General features: G+C 37.7%; 4 protein-coding genes across 4 annotated transcripts; all 4 read left to right on the forward strand.

The window, feature by feature from the left end:
• The first annotated feature begins 3,487 nt into the window (after positions 1-3,487).
• Positions 3,488-9,110, forward strand: LOC145209071 (uncharacterized). The gene is made up of 9 exons (XM_080079320.1): positions 3,488-3,649; positions 3,876-4,064; positions 4,311-4,835; positions 5,489-5,683; positions 5,874-5,942; positions 6,005-6,675; positions 6,985-7,216; positions 7,519-8,049; positions 8,224-9,110. The coding sequence occupies exons 1-9, from the start codon at positions 3,529-3,531 to the stop codon at positions 8,529-8,531; spliced, it is 2,841 nt and encodes a 946-aa protein (XP_079935446.1). The 5' UTR covers positions 3,488-3,528; the 3' UTR covers positions 8,532-9,110.
• A 1,399-nt stretch (positions 9,111-10,509) lies between these two features.
• Positions 10,510-11,264, forward strand: LOC145237909 (small nuclear ribonucleoprotein Sm D2-like). Its single transcript, XM_080100908.1, has one exon. It carries the CDS (start codon positions 10,577-10,579, stop codon positions 10,934-10,936), a length of 360 nt encoding a protein of 119 aa, XP_079957034.1. The 5' UTR covers positions 10,510-10,576; the 3' UTR covers positions 10,937-11,264.
• Positions 11,264-16,033, forward strand: LOC145237901 (polyribonucleotide 5'-hydroxyl-kinase Clp1-like). The gene is made up of 9 exons (XM_080100895.1): positions 11,264-11,442; positions 11,507-11,606; positions 11,930-12,066; positions 12,418-12,565; positions 12,861-12,973; positions 13,208-13,401; positions 13,647-13,820; positions 14,717-14,883; positions 15,297-16,033. The coding sequence occupies exons 1-9, from the start codon at positions 11,264-11,266 to the stop codon at positions 15,384-15,386; spliced, it is 1,302 nt and encodes a 433-aa protein (XP_079957021.1). The 3' UTR covers positions 15,387-16,033.
• Positions 16,034-16,658: 625 nt separating this feature from the next.
• Positions 16,659-20,278, forward strand: LOC145222114 (uncharacterized). The gene is made up of 3 exons (XM_080088145.1): positions 16,659-16,919; positions 17,190-18,995; positions 19,371-20,278. Exons 2-3 carry the CDS (start codon positions 17,451-17,453, stop codon positions 19,581-19,583), a joined length of 1,758 nt encoding a protein of 585 aa, XP_079944271.1. The 5' UTR covers positions 16,659-16,919; positions 17,190-17,450; the 3' UTR covers positions 19,584-20,278.
• The last annotated feature ends 2 nt before the right edge of the window (positions 20,279-20,280 follow it).

A 20,280-nucleotide genomic window follows, 5' to 3' on the forward strand; every position in this document is an offset into this window, starting at 1 on the left:
AGAATTTATTGGTATTGTAAAAACTAGTTTTGCAAGAAGTTCAAATTCTTTGTCTCACATCGGAATGGTGAAAAATTACAAACCCGGACTTGTAGTAAACTTATTAGAAAATTCCTCAAAATAATTTATAAGCAAAAAAATCTGAAAACGAAAATTTTACCTTGTTTCGCATCCCCGATCAGGATATAAAAGCAACAAATCGTTTCTTGGCAAGCATTTTTATTTCGTTTTACATTATCTTGTCCTATAAACTTTGTGTGTGTTGTGTCTCACAACAGCGTTTCCACGCGTCTTTGCGTTTCCACACGTCTTTTAAGAAGGTAATAATAATCAAAAATTTAGGCCCTTTCAGCGCGTGATGCATCAGGAACAGCGTAAATGCAAGGTAAATTCAAAAGCCTACATACTTTCGCCTGTTGTGCTTTTAGCGCAATTGCAGCATTAAGATTTTGCAGTCGTATTGTCTTTTATTTATTACAGATTGTAATTAGATTACTTTGATTTACGCGCGAATCCTATATACTAGTCCAGGAGTGGGGAATCATTTTGTTTGTGAAAACCGCCAAACGGTTTATCGACACTCGTTCAGGCCGCACAGACTATTTTATAGGCCAAGGACAGTGGCATTCAAACTTTTTGACTTACAGAATGGTTGATGTGCTATTGGACTTACGGTCCAAGCTAAATAAAATTCGTCACTACATTTCCACCCTCACTTCAACATTCAGGATTTTATTAACATAGAAACTCGCTTGTTTATCAATATCAATCTAAGAGCAGCTTGTGACATCACAGACGAGTTTGAGACATTCGATTATGCGCAAACAATTATTCTTTTGCAACACAAGTAAGATTGTAGAACCTTGGTGGTCTATTGGCAGTTCTAGGGATATCGCTTTGAGTACCAGTACGCAAACATTTGGCTCTCGTTTCAAAACCGCTGTCCTAGAACCAATTAAATAGTAGGCTAATGTGGAATAAAGGTAAAAAAATACGTTTCTGTCTAGTTTTTAGCGCCCGGTGCAGTGTGTATTATCAACATCCTAAATTGTATTCTGACATCAAAGGCCGCACTTTGTGCCCTAAAAGGCCGCATGCGGCCTTCAGGCTGCAGGTTCCCCACCCCTGTACTAGTCCATCACCTGAGTCATCTACTGTAGGTCAGTACAAAAACCGTTTTAGGGAGGCTAAGCAGTAAGCACCCAACTATTATGTACTATACCAGGGGTGGCCAAACTGCGGCTCTTTGAGCCTTTGATTGCGGCTCTTTAAAGTGGAACATGCATTTCCCCATCTTGCCAAGTTGTTTAACCTGATTATAAAACAATGCAAAATTCTATTCACGAATTCTATCACGATTTGAAACAATTCTATCGCGCATTAACATCAGACTGACTGCTTATAATAACCAATGTACTGAAAAGAACATTATTGTACAGAAGCGTGTTAGCTTGTGCCCTGGGCGCCGGCAGAAACTTTTGCAAGAGGGGGGAAATTTTGGCTCATACTTTACCGCATCTAGATTTTTTTTACATACATAAATAAATCGTGTACTTCACAATTGAATTGCCTAAAAGTTAAAGCATTAAACGATGTCACGAATCCCCGCGCTGCCACTTAAATTAGGTTTGCTGCAAAATATGTTAAATTGAGGTAGCCTACACTGAAATTCCAAGGGCGGTCAAGTGCCCCCTCCTGCCCCTACGTGCCGGCGTCCATGGCTTGTGCATTGTAGTCAAATATATTGTCAGATTGAAGCTGTAAGTCAGGGCTGACATTAAAAGCATTTTACATTTGCATTGCGCCTCATACTAGCATTAACTGCAAAGTTTAGCGAAAAAATGTCGTTGAGAAATAATTGCAAAAAAGAAACATAAACGGGAAAATATACCTTTTCAAACAGAATGTGAGGAGCAGTTTGCATTCATTGATAATGGAGGTAAACCTGTGTGTCTTATCGGTCAAGCTTCGCTCAATCATTACAAAACTAGTAACATAAAATGACATTACGAATCTAAACACAAAAACTTTCCCATCAAATCAGCCTAATTTAAAACACCTTGCAGCCCAGGTGGAGACTTACTGTATTATTTCATTGTGAGTGAATAAATTTGTTTTTGATTTTTTGTGTTGCGGCTCTTTGAAACTAAGTTTTGTGATATGCGGCTCGAGCAAGATGCACGTCTGGCCACCCCCTATACTATACTAATGCATTGACATAAGTTGACATAGCGCGTATAGTACAATTGCCCGCACGTTAGACGGTCGGCGGTCAACGTTTAAATTAGAGATGTACCGAATATTCGGTTTGCCGGATTTATTCGGCCGAATCGGTCATTTTTGCAAAGATTCGGTTTCGGCCGAATAATTTGTTGCGATTCGGCCGAAACCGAATCTTTTACGAACACCAATTTAAAGCGTTAAACGTGTCTTTTCTGCTTAAGGTACCACGCAAATCTTTCAAAAGCCCAAACATAACGAAAATCGCGTCAATTTTTATCTTTTTCAACACATTATCGGTTTCCCACTGTTGTCAAAAAAATAAGCAACTCATTGGCAGGTTGCCAATCATGCTATTTTAAACCCCACAGAACTGAAATGAGGACGAAACACAACTATTCTGCACTAATTGCCTGGTAGATAAACATTTTTTCATGTCAAACGCGTAGCGTACGACTTCGCGTGACGTCATAAATGATTCGGTTGATTCGGCCGAATTTATTCGGCAAAACCGCCGAATATTCGGTTTCGGCCGAATCGAAATTTCGCCGATTCGGTACATCACTAGTTTAAATCACATCCCACTGTGTGCCAACGCATTTCGGCTGAAGCAGATTCACTCACAACAAACATGCTGCGAGATAACCAGAGGGAAACGTCATTCCAAACGGTGACATGCGATTTGTTCACGCATTACGCTTGTTTTCTATTCACATGCACGGGGGTTGGGCGGGTTGAGGTAAATCCATGCATCGATAACATTTCCACCAGTCAGAATGCCCAAAAAACAACATTTTTTCGGTCGCGAAACGTTGTGTTGAATTGGAAGTTCCCGTGCACTAAGACGAAGATACTAACACAACAACACGCAACGAGTAATTTGGTGGGTGTGAGTTGGCGCACATGCGTGTATGACGGGGGCGTAGCGAGATGCATCATAGAGATTCACTCTTTACGTGCTGAAATTCAGAGCAGTTGATAACCTTATTAAGCCGCCTATAGTGACAGGAGTGAGTTTTGATTATTCTTGGCAGCGATATTAGGTACCTAGCAAGCGATCACAATTGCAATCTGCATTAAGTATAAAATCACAGTTAACAACATTTTGGTTCAGTTTCTTTGCAATAAGATCGCAATGAGACCCTGCAGTGCTGTTCTGATAAGCTGGATACTAAGTATTTCATGTTTGCTGCCCTGTAAGTACAACTAGTCGTACAAACGTACAAGATGTGATGGTTTAATTGCCTTTGTTTCTTTCAAGGGCCAAGAGAATCGCAAGCAAAGAGTTATTCATTTAGCAATCACAGCATGAGCGCCTATCAAGCATGGTATTACTGTGCTTGCATTAACGAGACTCTGGGAACCGTAAAAAATTCGAACGAAAGTCAAAACTTAACATCTCAAATTGGAAACTCGTCAGGTTGGATAGGTATGTCAACAAAGTTTGTTTGTTATTAAAACGCAACGACATTTGTACTGTGAAGTGTTGAAACTTGTCAATTAATTTAAACACATGTGAAATATACGTAATGTAAGTCCCCTCATAAGCATTTATTTTCATTTGGTTATATTTATCGCTAAATTCTTTTCGATCATGGCAACTTGTACATTATAACGAATTTTATATTTTAGTTTTCTTATTATGCCTTGAACAGGACTGTATCGTATCCCGTTTGTAAAACAAATGGTATGGATGGACGGCAGCGCCCGTGGTATCTACGAAATAGACCGGATTGACGTGCCAAAACCATCTAAAGGCAAGCACTGTGTGTACATTAATGCGACACACCATTGGATTGCAGCCAACTGTTTCGAGCAGCAACCTGCAATATGCGAAGGGAATCGTAAGTACGAAGCTACGATCCGATTGAACTTATTTGCATGGTTGTTTGTAGTTGATCATTTAATATGTGGAAATTGTGCACAACCTTTTTGTCGCGCGCACATATAGGTTAAAACTAAGCTTGTATACATTTATGACTGAGTACTACAATACAAGATATATAAGATATGTGTATTTACAGCAATAAAGAATTAAAACTGTAAATCTAAGAAAACTGAAAATGTAACACAATGACGGGTTTTGGCAGGTGTCGGCTTATTGGAGGATGAAAGATGCTACAACCAATCTCAAAGAAAGAGCCCCTCCAGAAAACCAGGGAAAAAAATAACCACAACTCCTTCCACCATAGCATTTAACAACACGCTTGACACCGGCTTTCAAACAACAAATTTTCCACCAACTACGGAAACAGGGCCTTTGTTAACACCCACGAGTTCGGTAGTTTTGACCGCGGAGACGACATCGGAAACAACGCAAGGGTCGACGGCGACGAGTGTTACAACATCAGGTCAAGATGAAACCACCCCACAACAAACTGTGTTATTCTCATCAACGGTGACCACACCAGTAGAGAGAACGACATCGGAAATGGTCATCATCAACACACCAATATTTACTTTTACAACGGAATCATCGTTGCAAGTTACTCATACTGATTCGGCAACAGAAAGTTCTACAAACACCAGGGCCATTGCAGCAACTTATACTTCCAGTAATAAGCAAACCGACACTTCACCGAAAGTGACAGACCCTAATATCATGACAACACCAGGTATGTGAAATAGGTTAGGGATTTTGACTTTACTACTGTTGAAGTTGTTGTACAACGACTTTAATGTCTCTCATTACTTGAGCTTTGGTAGTTACGATCCCTGTTTAACAGGGATACGTTATATTAAATATGACCCCTTGCACACTGTTTAATATATTGTTTGACAAGATAAAAACATTTTTACGTGATTCATTCACTTTAGGAGTGACTAACGGTGAAAAGTAAGACCATTGACAAGTGGTTAATATATATTATCATGCAAGTTATTATTACTCGTAACTCACGTTAAACGCAAACAAGACTAGTCACAATGGCGCAGTTTCGACAACATGAAGTAAAAGGATTAAAACAACACATGTAGAAGAGATGTGTAATGTATGTTTATGCTTGTAAATCATTAACACACATCATCGGTTTGGCGAATGTAGCCACTGAATAACATAGCCTTTCAACATTCAACAGGCCCTTTTTTGATTTTCGAAGTGACATGAGAAAATCAATGTGACAATTTTTCGTCTTTGGCGTGTGATATAAAAGCATGGGGCCATTAATAGTTGAGTTAGTGAGCGATACTATACATTAGCGGCATGGGCTTGTGTAGCTGATATACTTGGTATAGGTAAACTCAAATTTTCATTCCATATTCATCACAGAAATGACAAGCAAGGGATGGTTTGCCACCGTAAAATCAAACCAAACAATTACGAGCAAACCCTCTACGTCAGCTACCACAACCACATCCAACCAGCAACAAACCAACAGTCACTCAACTGCACATCAGAAATCGACTTCCATCAATAGCATTCCGACAACCTTGATTACTAGCAAAGAGGAAACGTCAGCCATAGGTACGAATTCTTCGTACTGTGATTTGTTCATAAAACAAACGTCAATGGGTTCAAACCAATACGATCCATATCATGTTCTGGGATCTTAACACAAGAAAAAGACAACAATGAGCAAATGATCGCTAAAAATTTCTTAAACCAACCTATGTTTTGTATGTCTACAATTTTGAACATTTTTTTCTGTCTTCAGAATCAGCTCAATCAACTACTCACGTGACCAGTTCCATAAAGTCTGCTACTACTAAAACGCTTTCCAACGGTAAATTTTTAGTGTTGATTTTTTTGTACATTAAAATCATGAAACGCGATTTTATGACGCAGCAAACGTGGCAAGTGCTTCTGAGGCTGCTTCCTTTGTCGCGGATTTTGAAAACAACCTTTTTGACTTAATTAGTTCAGGAGTCGAAATTCCAAACGTGCGAGTTACGCGATTAACCAGCAAAGACAACAGACAGTACAACGAAGCAAATCCGTTGGCTGAGCTTCCCTCGACAAAGATCAACAAACTGGTGCCACAAGGCCTTGGAGAAAACGATCGCTTTACTGCAGTAATAGCACAGTTCAAGAACGAAAGAAACCTTCTACAAACACTCAGTAATGCCAGTGAGTACCCGAACTCAGGGTATGATGACACAGTGTTGGTGTTCAACTCCACACCTATCCTAAGCATTACAGCTTTAATTGAAGAGCCCAGACGAAAGCTAAATGCCTCTGCGTCCTTCGATTTCAACCTTACACAAGATTCCACGTTAGACATGTACGCAAAAAGTAGATCGTTTGCTCTGGGCGACTTTTACAAGGACACCAGCGTGGTTCGAAAATTGTATTACGAATGTCGGTACGTGGACACGCAGAGGAATGTGCTTGCGAGTGATGGTTGTGTAAGCCGAGAAACTGGCCAAATGGGTTTGGTACGATGTGAATGTGCACACACCACCTCGTTTGCCGTGCTCCTGTCTATATCTTCATTTACTGTGCCTTCCAGTGTTAAGGTAACGTTGGATAATGACTTTAACCTAAAAACCTTACTTAGCTTTATGGTGCAAAACTGACCACACAGTTTCACTGAAAATAGAGCAAAGTCCTCTAGTTTTTTGTCCAGGCATGAGGCAAACGCAATTTACCAAGTCAGGATAAGCACTCATAACCTTGCAAGCATATTTAGTCGTACCATTTGCCTTTACCAACTGGAGTTCAATATTTTTGTTCAATTTTCTTTACCGAGTAGCAGCCCAAATGATCGTTATTTACTACCAAAAAATGTTTTTGGATATAAGTGCTAATATGCCGTTTCTCTGCAGATATTGTCGTTTATTACGGAATCGATCTCAACCGTGTTTCTCATCATAACGCTTATTGTCCTGGTGAAACTCAGAAAAAGCATTCGAAACGACAGAACGTTGGTTCAGATTAACCTCACGATAGCATTGCTACTATTTCACGTTTGCAATCTGTTCCACGACCCTGCACAACAAAATTATCGATCTTGCGAAATGATTGCTGTTCTTACACATTTCTTTATCCTTGCATCCGGTAAGCATTATGCACCAAGCGTTATGAATACAAGATTGTATATACAATTGTCAAAATAGGCCAAAACGATTTGTAAAATTAAGACTTCTTTTCATTTCATTAAGTACTAAACATCTCTATCCCATGTATACACAGCCTACCACAAAAAATGAACTTTTTTCATCTGTACGTGTTTTTAACAAACTATAATCCATTAAATCTGTGTAAAATAAATATACATACGTTCCATTGTCAGTGGGATTGTTACCAGAATGCTGATAATAATTAATGTGGATGCATGTAAATATTTTTGGTATTTTTAGCCGCTTGGATGCTACTGGAGGGAGTGATTCTTGCACACAAAACCATTGGAGGTGTGATGGACAGCAGGGCAACCAAAAAAGCCAAAGCGATTCGCCTGGTTGTGGGTTGGGGTGTTCCTGCCTTTGTAGTTTTCATCGCTGCGGTCGCTGGTTTTTCAAACGACACGTACATGCAGAAGAACCCGGTGTACGTCCAAACCGTTCGCGATGGACAAAGCGAACAACAGCCCGTTCCAAGATACAGCACTTGTTGGCTGAACAGAGAGAGCGGCACACTGATTGGGGCGGTAATCACTCCAGTGTTGTTGGTACTCTTTGTTAACACAGCGATCGTGTGCCGTATGGGCTGCTTCGTGTACAAAATGAGTCTCCAAGCTGAAAACTTCAAGCCTTCGAGTCAGCGTCAAACAAACAGCTCAGTGCGAAGTAAACATCCAACTTTGAATATGCATCACCTTCTTGCTTCCGTCAAAGCAGTTGCGTTTCTCATACCAACCTTGGGACTGCCGTGGGTGTTGGGTGTTTTTGCAGGTGACTGGATATTCATAGATAGCGGTGTATGCGTCTTGCAAAAAAATTTTAAATTCCTAGAAAGGATGTAAATAAAATATGCGTCATATACATTTATGCGATTTAATTGCGCTTTTTTGCATTGCCACTCGAAATTCAGCAGTGAAGAACTTAATACAATTTAATACGTTTCAGGTGCTGAGAACTATGAAGCATCTGTGGCTTTCATGTATCTTAACAGCATCGTCAACGGTCTGCAAGGGGTGATGATATTTGTTATTTACTGCGTGCTTGGTAGAGAAGTGCGCAAAGCTATCGAAAGCAAATGGAAGCGCGTGCGTGCTGGCTCACAACAACACTTTTCTGAGGACAAAAGTCACTCGAGTTACAAGAAAGACTCCACTTTACAGAAAAAGAAGGCCCGAAAAGCATCCGAACCTGACCTCATTTTTGGGGTGCATCAATCGACTTACGGGAAGTTTGTGGAACTTCCGCGCTACTGACAATCTTAAGCTTATGTTGATATCAACCCTAAAACCGGACCTTAAATGTTTTTTATACGTTTGTTGTTTCTATGACAAAATCCATTAGTGACTCTTATGGCGATTGTTTCTTTTTTATGATACCGTACTCGGTTGAGATCAAGAAAACGAATGATGATGTTACAAATTTTAGATTTAGTCTACCCAGCGGCGCACAACCTTTCCGATATAACGGCTGCATCACAGTTCCATATTTTACCAATGGCCGCCAAGTGTCTCCCAGTTTTTTGTTTATTGCTGTTGTAAAGAAAAAAGATTTATTTTATAATATCCCTTCTACCGGTTACTGGAAGTCCAGTTTTATTATTAGATCCATTGAATCAGTTAACGATTTGGCAATCTGTTTTAACACAATCTATTCGGACCATTTTTTGAACGCTAAATGTGTAGCAAAGGAGTTTTAGTTCACTTACGGGCGGCCATCAGTGTATATATTTTAATACACATGTTAACGCCAGGGCTGCCAAAGCTTGGGTTTTTACTTGACGTCTTGGGTTCTTGGGTTTTATTTTGAAAATTATAGCAATTCTTGGGTTTTGAGTCTTATTGATGAAATAAGTATATGTAAGAACTATTTTAACGAGAAAAGTTTTTCGGGTAGCTGCAGTGTTTAGGCCATTTTATCATCTCTTTTATTTTCTCTCTTTTCTAGACCCTAATTCGTTCTAGATAAGTATACAGGGAAAGCAATCGTTACACTTAAAAATGCAAATAAATCCATGCTCGTTAAACATAAAAACTCTAAATATACTGTAGACATTACTAATTTTATGAAAAAGAAAACAGATGATGATCATCAAACAGCCAAGAGTGAACTGGCGATTGCTGCATATTTTATTGAACATAATATTCCCTTTGCTTGCATTGACCATTTCCTACCAGTTTGTAAAGTTGCATTTTTGGACTGTAAATTGTCAAAAATTTGTCAATGAACCGAGTAAATTTTCTAATTAATTGCATTTCTAACCACTTTTTGCAATCTTGGGTTTTCATTTAAATTCTTGGGTTATTTTGCTGTGAGTCTTGGGTTTTGTTGAAATTGTCATTGGCAGCCCTGGTTAACGCCCGCATAAATTCGTATTTGCGCGTAGCCTTATGGTCAAGAAACTAAAAAACTTTGCCTTATCTTTGTAGGCCTACATGCAGTTTAACCCATGTGCTACAGTTTGATGGGTTTATTATGTTTGTTAAATAAAATAGCTCGCTACTGTAGGCGCACCTGCCTCGATGACCGCTACACTACTAAACCGTATTATAGTTGGAGTTAGATGCATATACAAAACATCCGGTTATAATTAAAAAAACAATAATAGTACTCACGTTTAATGTATGGCCACCTCGTTCTATGATGCTTCAACTGTCCAGCTCACTCAATTGCTAAACGTCCTTTTCAGTTAAATTAGTTTTACTGCTTAAAATGTACAAAAACTTGTGTATATCGTTCCAACGGACCATGTGCAAAGAAATATTATAGCAGAACAGGCAAATTACAAACTGTGCAGTTCTCGAATAAATTGGTTATGACGTAATAATGATTGTAAAAGTGCCTTTGACATCTCCTAGCTGCTTCCTAAATAATAAAATATACCAACGCAATGGTTGTGCAAATTACCGATTTTATTTTACAATTTTATTTGAGATAACAAGCAGAGATAATGTTTACGTTTGTAGACCGTTCAACTTTAAAAACCGACAAGAAAAAGGGAAAATAAACTACGACTCTGTACCACTACGTACTACGTTTATTAATCTAGGCAAGGCGCGCGCATGTTCGTCGTTTTTCGTTGTTCTTGTCAAAAATACATTGGCAATTGACAAAGCAAATGTTGACCAGGTTAAAGGATGATGTTGTGTTTATTGTATCACCCCTAATTGAAAATTTATATAGTGCATAACATTAGTTTTTAATAATTAAACGTATTTTCGCAGTAAGAATTTCAATCCCGTTATTTTTTTTTCTTAGACTTTTTAAAGTAATTTTTACAACTGTGCTGGTGTAGCTCAATATGTCTTTGCAAAGCAAACCCAGAAGTGAACTTACTGCTGAGGAGTTGGAGCAATTGGAAAAAGAAGAATTCCAAACTGGACCACTTTCAGTTTTGACTGATTCGGTCAAAAACAACACTCAAATCTTAATCAATTGTCGTAACAATCGAAAACTCCTGGCACGTGTTAAGGCTTTTGATCGCCACTGCAATATGGTCCTGGAAAATGTAAAGGAGATGTGGACAGAGACACCAAAAAGTGGAAAAGGCAAAAAGAAGCAGCAGCCGGTTAATCGTGATCGGTTCATTAGCAAAATGTTTCTCCGGGGAGATTCTGTAATCATTGTGCTAAAAAATCCTCTTGCTTCTGCTGAAAAATAATGGAAATGTTTTTGACTGTCTTTTTAAAAAATTAAAATTTTCTGCAATTTTGTGTAACACTTGTTTCGGGAAAAAAAAACACAATGTATTTTGTCCCATGTTCACATTGTTTTATTTCATATTTGTTCATTTACTATGAGTCTTGTTTTAGAATGTAAAGCAGACTGTGGTGTAACACATATGTTTAACTGCAATGTCAATATGTGTATATTCAGTGTATGGCACAGTTATTTGATTTGAACCAAATGCTCCATTTTATGTACACTGATTATAAATCATGATCGTTCTGTTTATCGTTGCAGAATAAAGTTTAAACAACTGAATTAAATGGCTGCGACAACAAATGTGAAATCTGAAGAAAAGGGTATTGACTTGAAAGAAGTATGTGATTACAAACTAGCTAAAGATAATGAACTGCGTTTCGAGGTGGAAACTGGTGCTCGTGTAAAGCTCGACCTAATTGATGGCAGTGCTGAGCTGTTTGGTACTGAACTTGTACGGTCACGGTAAAAATTGCAAAACTTAAACAATTGTGACTAATAAAAAAAGTTTATGCAAATTTTTTTGTAGATCTTACATCTTTGAATCTGGTGCCAAAATTGCTGTGTTTACCTGGTTTGGCTGCTCACTGCGCTTGACAGGTAAAGTGGAAGCTGCATATGTTTCAAAGGTAAAAAGTGGTTTATGTTTGCCATACAAACAATCTCACTAACTAAATTGTAAGCAAAAGTTTAATAGTTTACAATGAATTTTTGTGTGTGACAGATGCTTTCTTATGTGCTGTTTGGGGAGTTTGCAAGCATGCAACTTAAGAGTGAATATTGCTGGTTATACTTATTACTTGAAAACCTATGATTTAACCAGCACACTTAATTGTGATCAAATTCCACGATTTTGTGCTCCATAATGTTGTACAGCTATTTCCAGCTTGGTGATTGTTGAGTGCAATTGTGTGGCCTCAATCATAAATTTAGTGAAAAATATTCTCCTCAGGATACACCAATGGTCATTTACCTCAATACCCATGCTGCCATTGAACAAATGCGCAAAGCATCAGAACAAAAAGATACTGTGGGTCCACGTATTTTGGTGTGTGGTCCACAAGATGTTGGAAAAAGTACTGTGGGCAGGTAATATGGCTATCTAATGTATGTTTCTGCATTGATTGCGAAGAAAATTAAAGAAACTTTTGTAGTACCTATTACATTTACAAAAATTGGTTCGATACATATATATATATATAAAACCTTGACAGATCAACTACATGAAACTTATTAGCAAGAAATTTTTTATCAACTTTATTTAAATTTTGGATTTTATTGCAACATTTTTCTTGACCAAAATCAGTTTAACAAACTATACATATATGAAAATATCTTTAATTTTTAACATACAATAATGCTTCATCCTATAATATATAAAACAAAGCAAACAACAGGTTTGCAAGCATAGTTAAATACATACTACATGTTTATTTACAGGTTGCTGATCAATTATGCTGTTCGATTGGGTCGCAAACCCACACTGATCGATTTAGATGTTGGTCAGGGTGGTGTCTCTATTCCAGGCACAGTAGGAGCTTTAACAGTTGAAAGGCCTGCTGATCCAGTTGATGGATTTGATTTAAAGGTATGTTGTATATTGGTATAGCATAACTTCTGACATTCTAATCCAGTGTTGCTCACTTTTGGGCCTCTAGACAATTTTGTACTTAAATAGGTGTGCTAAGACAAAAATAGTCACCTACAAATGTTGGGAAACACTGATCTAATCTAATTATCCCAGTGTAATAAAGAGCAGTTCTATTTAAAAATTAAAATAAAACATATGATAGCTTCTAATGCACCAAAGTAAAGTTTTACAATTTTTTTTACTAAGTTCGCTTTCGGAAGAAGAAAATAGAAATAATTGTTCACATTTGCAGGTTCCCCTTGTATACCACTTTGGCCATACCTCTCCAAATGGAAACATCAAGCTATACGAAGTTTTAATTTCCAGATTAGCTGATGTTTTCAATGCAAAATGTGACTTCAATAAGTATGTTTTGTTTGGTCCAATAGAATCTTTTGAAAATGTTACACTTAAACTGTACTTATCAAGTCATATAAAAAAACAAAGAAAAACAACAACTGTTAAATAGTAACTCTTTTGACTTTGGGTATCACATCCACATGTGCAAGCAATGTGTCAAGGCTAGTCTTTGTTTCTGCAGTGTGCAAATGTACTTTTTAGTTAAATGTGTTGCAAACACAGGACTTTTTCACTTTTCAGGCAAGTGAAACACAGTGGTTGCATCGTCAATACATGTGGTTGGGTAAAAGGACAAGGATATCAGTGTATCCTTCACACTGCCCAATCGTTTGAAGCAGATGTTGTACTTGTGCTGGACAGTGAGCGCCTTTACAATGATTTAAAGCGCGATTTGCCTGATTTTGTCAATGTCATCCTTCAGCCTAAATCTCCTGGTAAGGAAAATATTTTTCATGTATTTTTCATTTAGGCAAATATTGCAGACAAGACTTTAGTTATGCCAATACAATTTATTGCTGAAGCAAAATAGTTATTTTTTCCTTCATTATTTTCTTGGTACAATCAGTTTTACCTTAATCGTTACCGAATCCCCCCCCCAAAAAAAAGCTTGTCAAAACCTGTATATTTGTATATGCTTGTAATGTACAACTGCAAAAAACATACATTTAACATTCATCAGGTGTTGTGGAACGGACAAGAGAAATGCGAAGAGATGCAAGAGAGGAAAAGACAAAAGAATATTTCTATGGCCCAAGAAAAATCTATTTTCCTCATGCATTTGACATAAGTTTCAGTGAGGTCCAAATATTCAAAATAGGAGCACCAGCCCTTCCTGATTCGTGCCTTCCATTAGGTAAAGCCCAACTTTGTTTAGTTGCCTTCCATTAAGTAAATGCCTAACTATAATTTATTATTATTATTATTTTATCTACATATGTATATGTATAATTTAGTTGCTTGGTTAAAAATCACAAATGTATTTAACAGAGTTTTTTTTATCCTTTAAACCGGGGGTGGGCAACCCGCGGGCCGCATGCGGCCCTTCATTAAAGGTTGTGCGGCCCGCAGAGACGCTTGGATTTCAAAAGTACTGGAAAACGAGTCAAATTATTACACATTTTTGAGCTGATTAATGCGCCCGATGCTAGTTTTCTGCGATCTGGCAAAATGTGGTTAGAATCAAATACGAATTATACTTGTAGTTAAGCATATTTGGTAAGAAACAAAGCAAAATCGCTTTGTGTTATGCACATGTGCGGCCCGTGATCCAATTTTGACATTTATAATTGGCCCTACAGTAAAAAAGGTTGCCCACCCCTGCTTTAAACTTTAAATCTATTTTGATGCTATTTTTCTCACAATATAATGAAATTACTATGTTTTTTATTAGTCAACTATAACATAAATAACAGAATAATGTACTTATTATGGGTCCCCTTCCCTGCCCTATTTTTACTGTTACCAAATTGCATATGCACATGTGTGGGGACCCATTAGATTATGCTTGCAGAAACAATTATGTTATAAAGTGCCAGAAAAAAGATAGGGACCCAATGAAATGTAGGCACCAAGTATATATCCATTATAAATATAGTAAATGGGATATGTGATACATCGTTAAATATGATGTATATATAAACTGGCAATATATAGGAAAACCACTATTCTAGTATTTATCATGATGTTATCTCTTTCACTTCGATCTAAAGACTGCATCCATTCAACACATACATTTTTTACTATGTTAAGGGATGGAGAAAGAAGACACTCAAACCAAACTAGTTCCAGTCGCTCCTGGCATTGATTTGGTTCATCATATTCTTAGCTTAAGTATGGCTGAGTCATTAGAAGAGAACTTGGTTGAAACAAATGTAGCAGGATTTGTGGTTGTTACTAACGTTGACCCTGAAAGACAGGTTGGTGCTGTTTGATTGTTTTCCAACAATACTTCTACTTTTTCTTTGTAGTTTAATAGTAATTTTCACCAATCTCGGATGGAGTATGGATCTGCTCAAAAGTAACAGCCCACTGGCATTTCAAAATTGAAGTATATAATGCAGTTTATGACCCCCCAGAAGCACGTCAGTTTTAATAACTGCTTGTTAAACCTGATTGAACCTATTGCCCTTCTCTCAAATTGCATTAAAAACACGTTACATAACTATCCGCTCTATATATGTCCTCTTTGCCATTACGAAACAAGTTCGAATACGCATTTACGTGTTGCAATGCGTCATGGCCCATTGGAAAGTTATTTTAATTGACAGTCCTCAAAAGCTTATGGTAAAAACCCTAATATGAGGTGAACGTTTTCAATTTATGCTTGCAGGTCTTCAGTGTTCTTTCGCCCGCCCCGCGACCGTTGCCAAGAAACTACTTTTTGATCATGGATTTGCGTTTCATTGACATACACAAATGAAGCTACTACTGAAATGTCTGTTCTCCATCAAAGGTTCAGTTCTTGGCCACAGACTTTGTTGCCATTGCACAAGGTTTAATGGCACTCAGAAGCCGTTGCGAAAAAGGAGTACACAGCTACAAGTGTTGTTCTTGTCTGTGGCAGCGTTTAATCTTTCCGCATGGTGGCCTACATTGTTTTGACTGTCCCGTGCAGTATGATGTGCTAATCTGAAACACAACCCAAATTTCTATTGACGTGTGTCACCTTTTACGCATTTCCGTTACATGTCAAACTGGTTTATCGCTTTGTTGGTTTATGTGCTTTTTGTTCTTCATTTTCGCGAAAACAGTTTGACAATGCCACAGTTAAAAACATCCTATGTTAACAGCCCGTTTTTCCGCCAATAGTTCGACAGCAACTACAAAAGTTTGCGGAAGTATTTTTGAAACACAACACATTTCGTCTTTTCCTTATAGGGCTATTGCTGAGTTTGGCAAGTGGCAACCTAGCTTGACGAAATTGAATCGCACATGATTGGCATTACAATGGCTGCGTATCACAAGCAATCACCGAAATCATTAACTGTTGGTTCTGAAAGCAATTTGTTGTATTGTCGGTGAGCTTGTTGGTTTTGATTGAAGAAATCAAGAAAAATGGTGCAAGTACGATGAGTCATGGTGGAATGACTGGTTGTGATGAAAGGTTCTGAAGACGCAAATGTGATGAAACATAGTGAAATCACAGTTTAGGTTATGAGTTTTTACAGCAAATAAAACCTTCCAGTTTTATCTACTCACAAAACAACTTAAAATATGTCAAATTGCACTCCTCTTGGCAAGAGGTTTACCAAACTACTTCCCCACGTGACACAAAAAAGGCAGTACATTTTTGGATAGGTTCTAAAAAACGATTATTTTTACATATTGCTCACAATAACTTAAGTTCACAAAAGTAGTTAGACATATTCCAGAATAAGTCAATCAGATAGCAGTCAGTCACACCCATTCGCGACCTTTCGAGAAAGCATTATTCATCACATGATAGTTTTGGCGCACAAGGCGTAACCATGTTTATTTTTAGCAGCTGGCTTAAGTTCCAGCACTACAGGGAAAATACCGTACAGTTGTAAAAAACAGGTAATTTACCGGCATATTTCTTGGTTCCCCAATGGCAAAAATCTTTACAACCTGTTTCCGTAATTTTCCCATCTGTTAAATGTTTACTTTTGTGTGTTCGTGTCGGGTCTCACGAAGCGCTAAACAAAAAAGGATGATGCAATAGTACGCGCGCGGCTGGGGCAACGAGCGTAAATTAAAGCGTACGTCACAAAGAAAGAAACAGAAAACGCAGTCACGTGGTTTCTCCCACGCACTGGCGTATGTCAGACGGTTGAACTGGCTCGGACAGTCATTCTACCTTACAACTAACCAAATCAACAGCGAAACGTAACCTAGTTCTTACAAGTTAAGTCTCGATGAGCACTTCATTGTGAAAATATGTCGTACAGTGTACAAGCAACGAAGAAATCCGAATATGTTTCAAAATCAGGAGGTAAAGTCTTTTTGTGGTTTAATTCTGGTACATAGAATTGATTCGGTTTTAGTTTTTTACTTCTTTTCACCGAGTAAAATCAACTTAACCTATTGGTCAATTTTAGCACACTGTTGGTGTTGGCGTACTGCTGGAATGACAAAACTATCTAAATTTGGTGTTTTGAAGTAGTGTATTGTAATTGATAATTAAGTTTTTAAGTTAAACTTGTTTTGTTAGTCAGCTTGTTTGTTACATATTCTCAACACAACCATATCCATTTTTGTTTAGAATTGTGCTACTTAAAGGAAGAGTTGAAGTTTGGAATTACACATTACTGTCTCGTATCGTGGATGTTAATTTTGCTGGCTAAACTTTCAGACAACCATTTAATGAACATTCCCATCAACCAAGCAAAGGATTACAATACTGTCAAGCCTGCAAAAACTGTTTTTACTTATCATCCTGTTAAGGATTGGACATGGCTTACTTTTAAGCAACCCCCTATGCCTCGCTGTATTAGTGTGAAGTGAACAGTACTGTCTGAACAAAATGTCTGATGGAAGTATGCCTAAGTGGTTAACGAATTGGATTAGTCCAACAAACCTTACAAAGACTGACAACAGACTTGTTGATTCATCCAGTCCAAGGACTGTGTTGCACAGATTTGCATCAAAACCATTGGATATCAAAGAAAATTCTGTAAAAGAAAGGATAACTTCTTGCTATAGACTTAATAATTCGGTGGCTGTCAAAACTTTTTTGCCGTTACAAAGGCTGGATAGTACAGGAAATCACGACACAGATATTCAACCAAGGTTTTCATATCCACCATACAAATCAATTGATTGCCGAATGGGAAATAAATTACAAGCACAAGTAAGAGAACAAATTGTTCAGCCTAGAAAGGTGCTGTTAAATCAATCTGCTTGCTCTACTACAGTGTTACAAGACACAGAAGAATACTTTTTGAGGAGGATTTTTAATACATTTTCGGGAACTATCACTAAAGTTGCTCAACGGTTTGCCTCTTTACCTACAAACCTTGATAAAAGTGAGGACTTTGTCGATAACATGCCTGAACATTCCAGAAACTATTTGTTATGCAGGGATGCTGCCTCATCTTTGCCTCCAGTTTCTGCTGCCATATGTGGTTTAAATAGGCAGCGAATTAACTATGACACTCAGGAAACACTGCTAGTTTCCAATGTTGAGTCTGTTTTTCATTTGCACCCACAAAAACATCATCAACCCAGTAAACAAGTTTCTGGTGAATCGGAAATTCATCTGATGAGTGAGGAGTGCTTTAATGAAGTCCAGTCATTTAATAAAGTCAACCCTAAGACTGCTTTTGATAGCGAGACAGAAAGCATGTGCAATAAAGTTTATCAATCTACAGAAGAGCTTTCTGATGTCGACTGGTCAGATTCGGACTCTGAATCATCTGTATATGATTCTGAGTCTGGAATGGACAGTACTTCTGACTTTGAAACAGAAGAAACTTGCAAGCAAGGCAGCTTTAGTTTACCAACAAGTGACACTGATTCTGATGACTTATGTCCATGGGACAAAATCACATCGCACCGCAATCCTTGGACCTGTAGCAAAACGAAAAAGTTAGGCAGTTCCTCTTCATTTACTACCCAAGATCCTGAAACAGAAGACTCAAAGAGTAAACTAGACCAAGATTTACTGTCACAAGACAACGCTAGTGACAGTGGATTTGTTGAGGCCGATATTGGGTGTGACTTGTCTGTACCTATCACTGTTGAAAGGCCTGTTTGTTCCAATGCACATATTTCTTTTATACTTGGTTGTGATGATAATGAATCTGATGACGATTTTTCAGAAGGTGATCAAAACTGGAATTCGCCCTTATCATCTCCAAAAGCTGTAAGTGTTGCTACTAACCAACAATCCAACCAGTTTGAAAGTCCCTGCAAAATCTGGGAATACTTTGAACATATTCACCAACCACTGACAAAACTTGTCTGTGGAACCAGCAATTCTATCAGAGAAAAACTGGGTGAAACTGAGAAGATAGAAATTAAACAAAAACATGAAACATCTACAGTACCCCCAAGAACACCCACCAAGGTATGTAGATGCAACGGTTTTACATTTAAAGTGGCCCACAAACCATTTTTGGCACAGTTTTTCTTATAAAAAATAACATATTTTGCGGTACCTACAGACAAACTCATAAACAAACAAATTAAATGGTTAGACTTGCTAGGAAACAAGCTAAATTTATTTGTCTAATATAATGAACTAGAATGAAGCATTTTGTGTAAAACTATTGAACTCTTAAGTTTCATATAATTTATGGTATTGCTGGTTGTCCAACTATGATAGTAAAAAAGATTTTAAAAAATGCTATGGCAGTACAGAAAAAAGTTTACCTTCCTGGTTAAGTGTCGTAGATCTCACTGTTTAGGATAAGCAATAGCTGATTGTTTTTGTCGATTTCAGGTTCACTTTTCAGATAAAGTGGTGGTACATCCCATGGTAGCCTGGTCATTTGCATACAAGCAAGCTAGGAAAGGTAAATGGGAGTGCTATGCACGTGATAGGGACCGTTTTCATACAAGGACAGCCGACACCAGGAAAAAAATCGCATGGTGTTTCTCAGATGATCACCGCAAACAAGTTTGGCAGTCCCGCTTTCAATCTACAATGCTGTAACTGTGGAGTTGCCTATCCTTATTTGTTCAATGTTGGTTGTTGTTGCATGTTTCATGAATTTATCTCTATTGAAACTATCTCCGCAAACATTCGATTTTTCACCATGCAGTGTTGTAAGTCTTACAAATATATATGAGTTGCCTTAAAAATTTGTTTAAAAGTCTTCTAGCACATGCTGTTTTTTTCCTCTTTATCTGAAGGTCAGCATTACCAAGAAAACAGGCATTTACTGGTGTGGCACATATGAAACGTTCAATGTCATTCTCATTGATAAATTGTACCGATTATGTTGTCTGTCTCTATGCAATGCAGCCAAATGCTTTTATCACCAAAAACCATTTATTTGTTTTATGTATCGTCATGTTGTATGTTATCAGAAATTTTGGTAACAAGGGAATTCACTTGTGTGAGTTATGCACTTGGGCTACAGTAAGGTCAATAAAAAACATATCTTTTACCAACATTTTTGTTGTTATTGTTTTTGCATGCTTTGCGTAATGATGGTTTACCTTGTTCTGAATTATAAGGACTAACGTTTAATTTGGTTGCGGTATGGTTAGTACTGTAGTTAAATCACGTGCGGTGCTTTCATGTTTCTTGCATTTTGGGAATGTGGCAACTAAATGTTAAAATTGTTCTTTCTTTACATTGCTGTTTTAAATTGTTCCAAACAAGAAATTTGCCCTCTGGGAAAAGC

This window comes from Phallusia mammillata, chromosome 1 (genome assembly GCF_965637545.1).
Source record: "Phallusia mammillata chromosome 1, kaPhaMamm4.hap1.1, whole genome shotgun sequence".
Lineage (NCBI taxonomy): Eukaryota > Metazoa > Chordata > Ascidiacea > Phlebobranchia > Ascidiidae > Phallusia > Phallusia mammillata.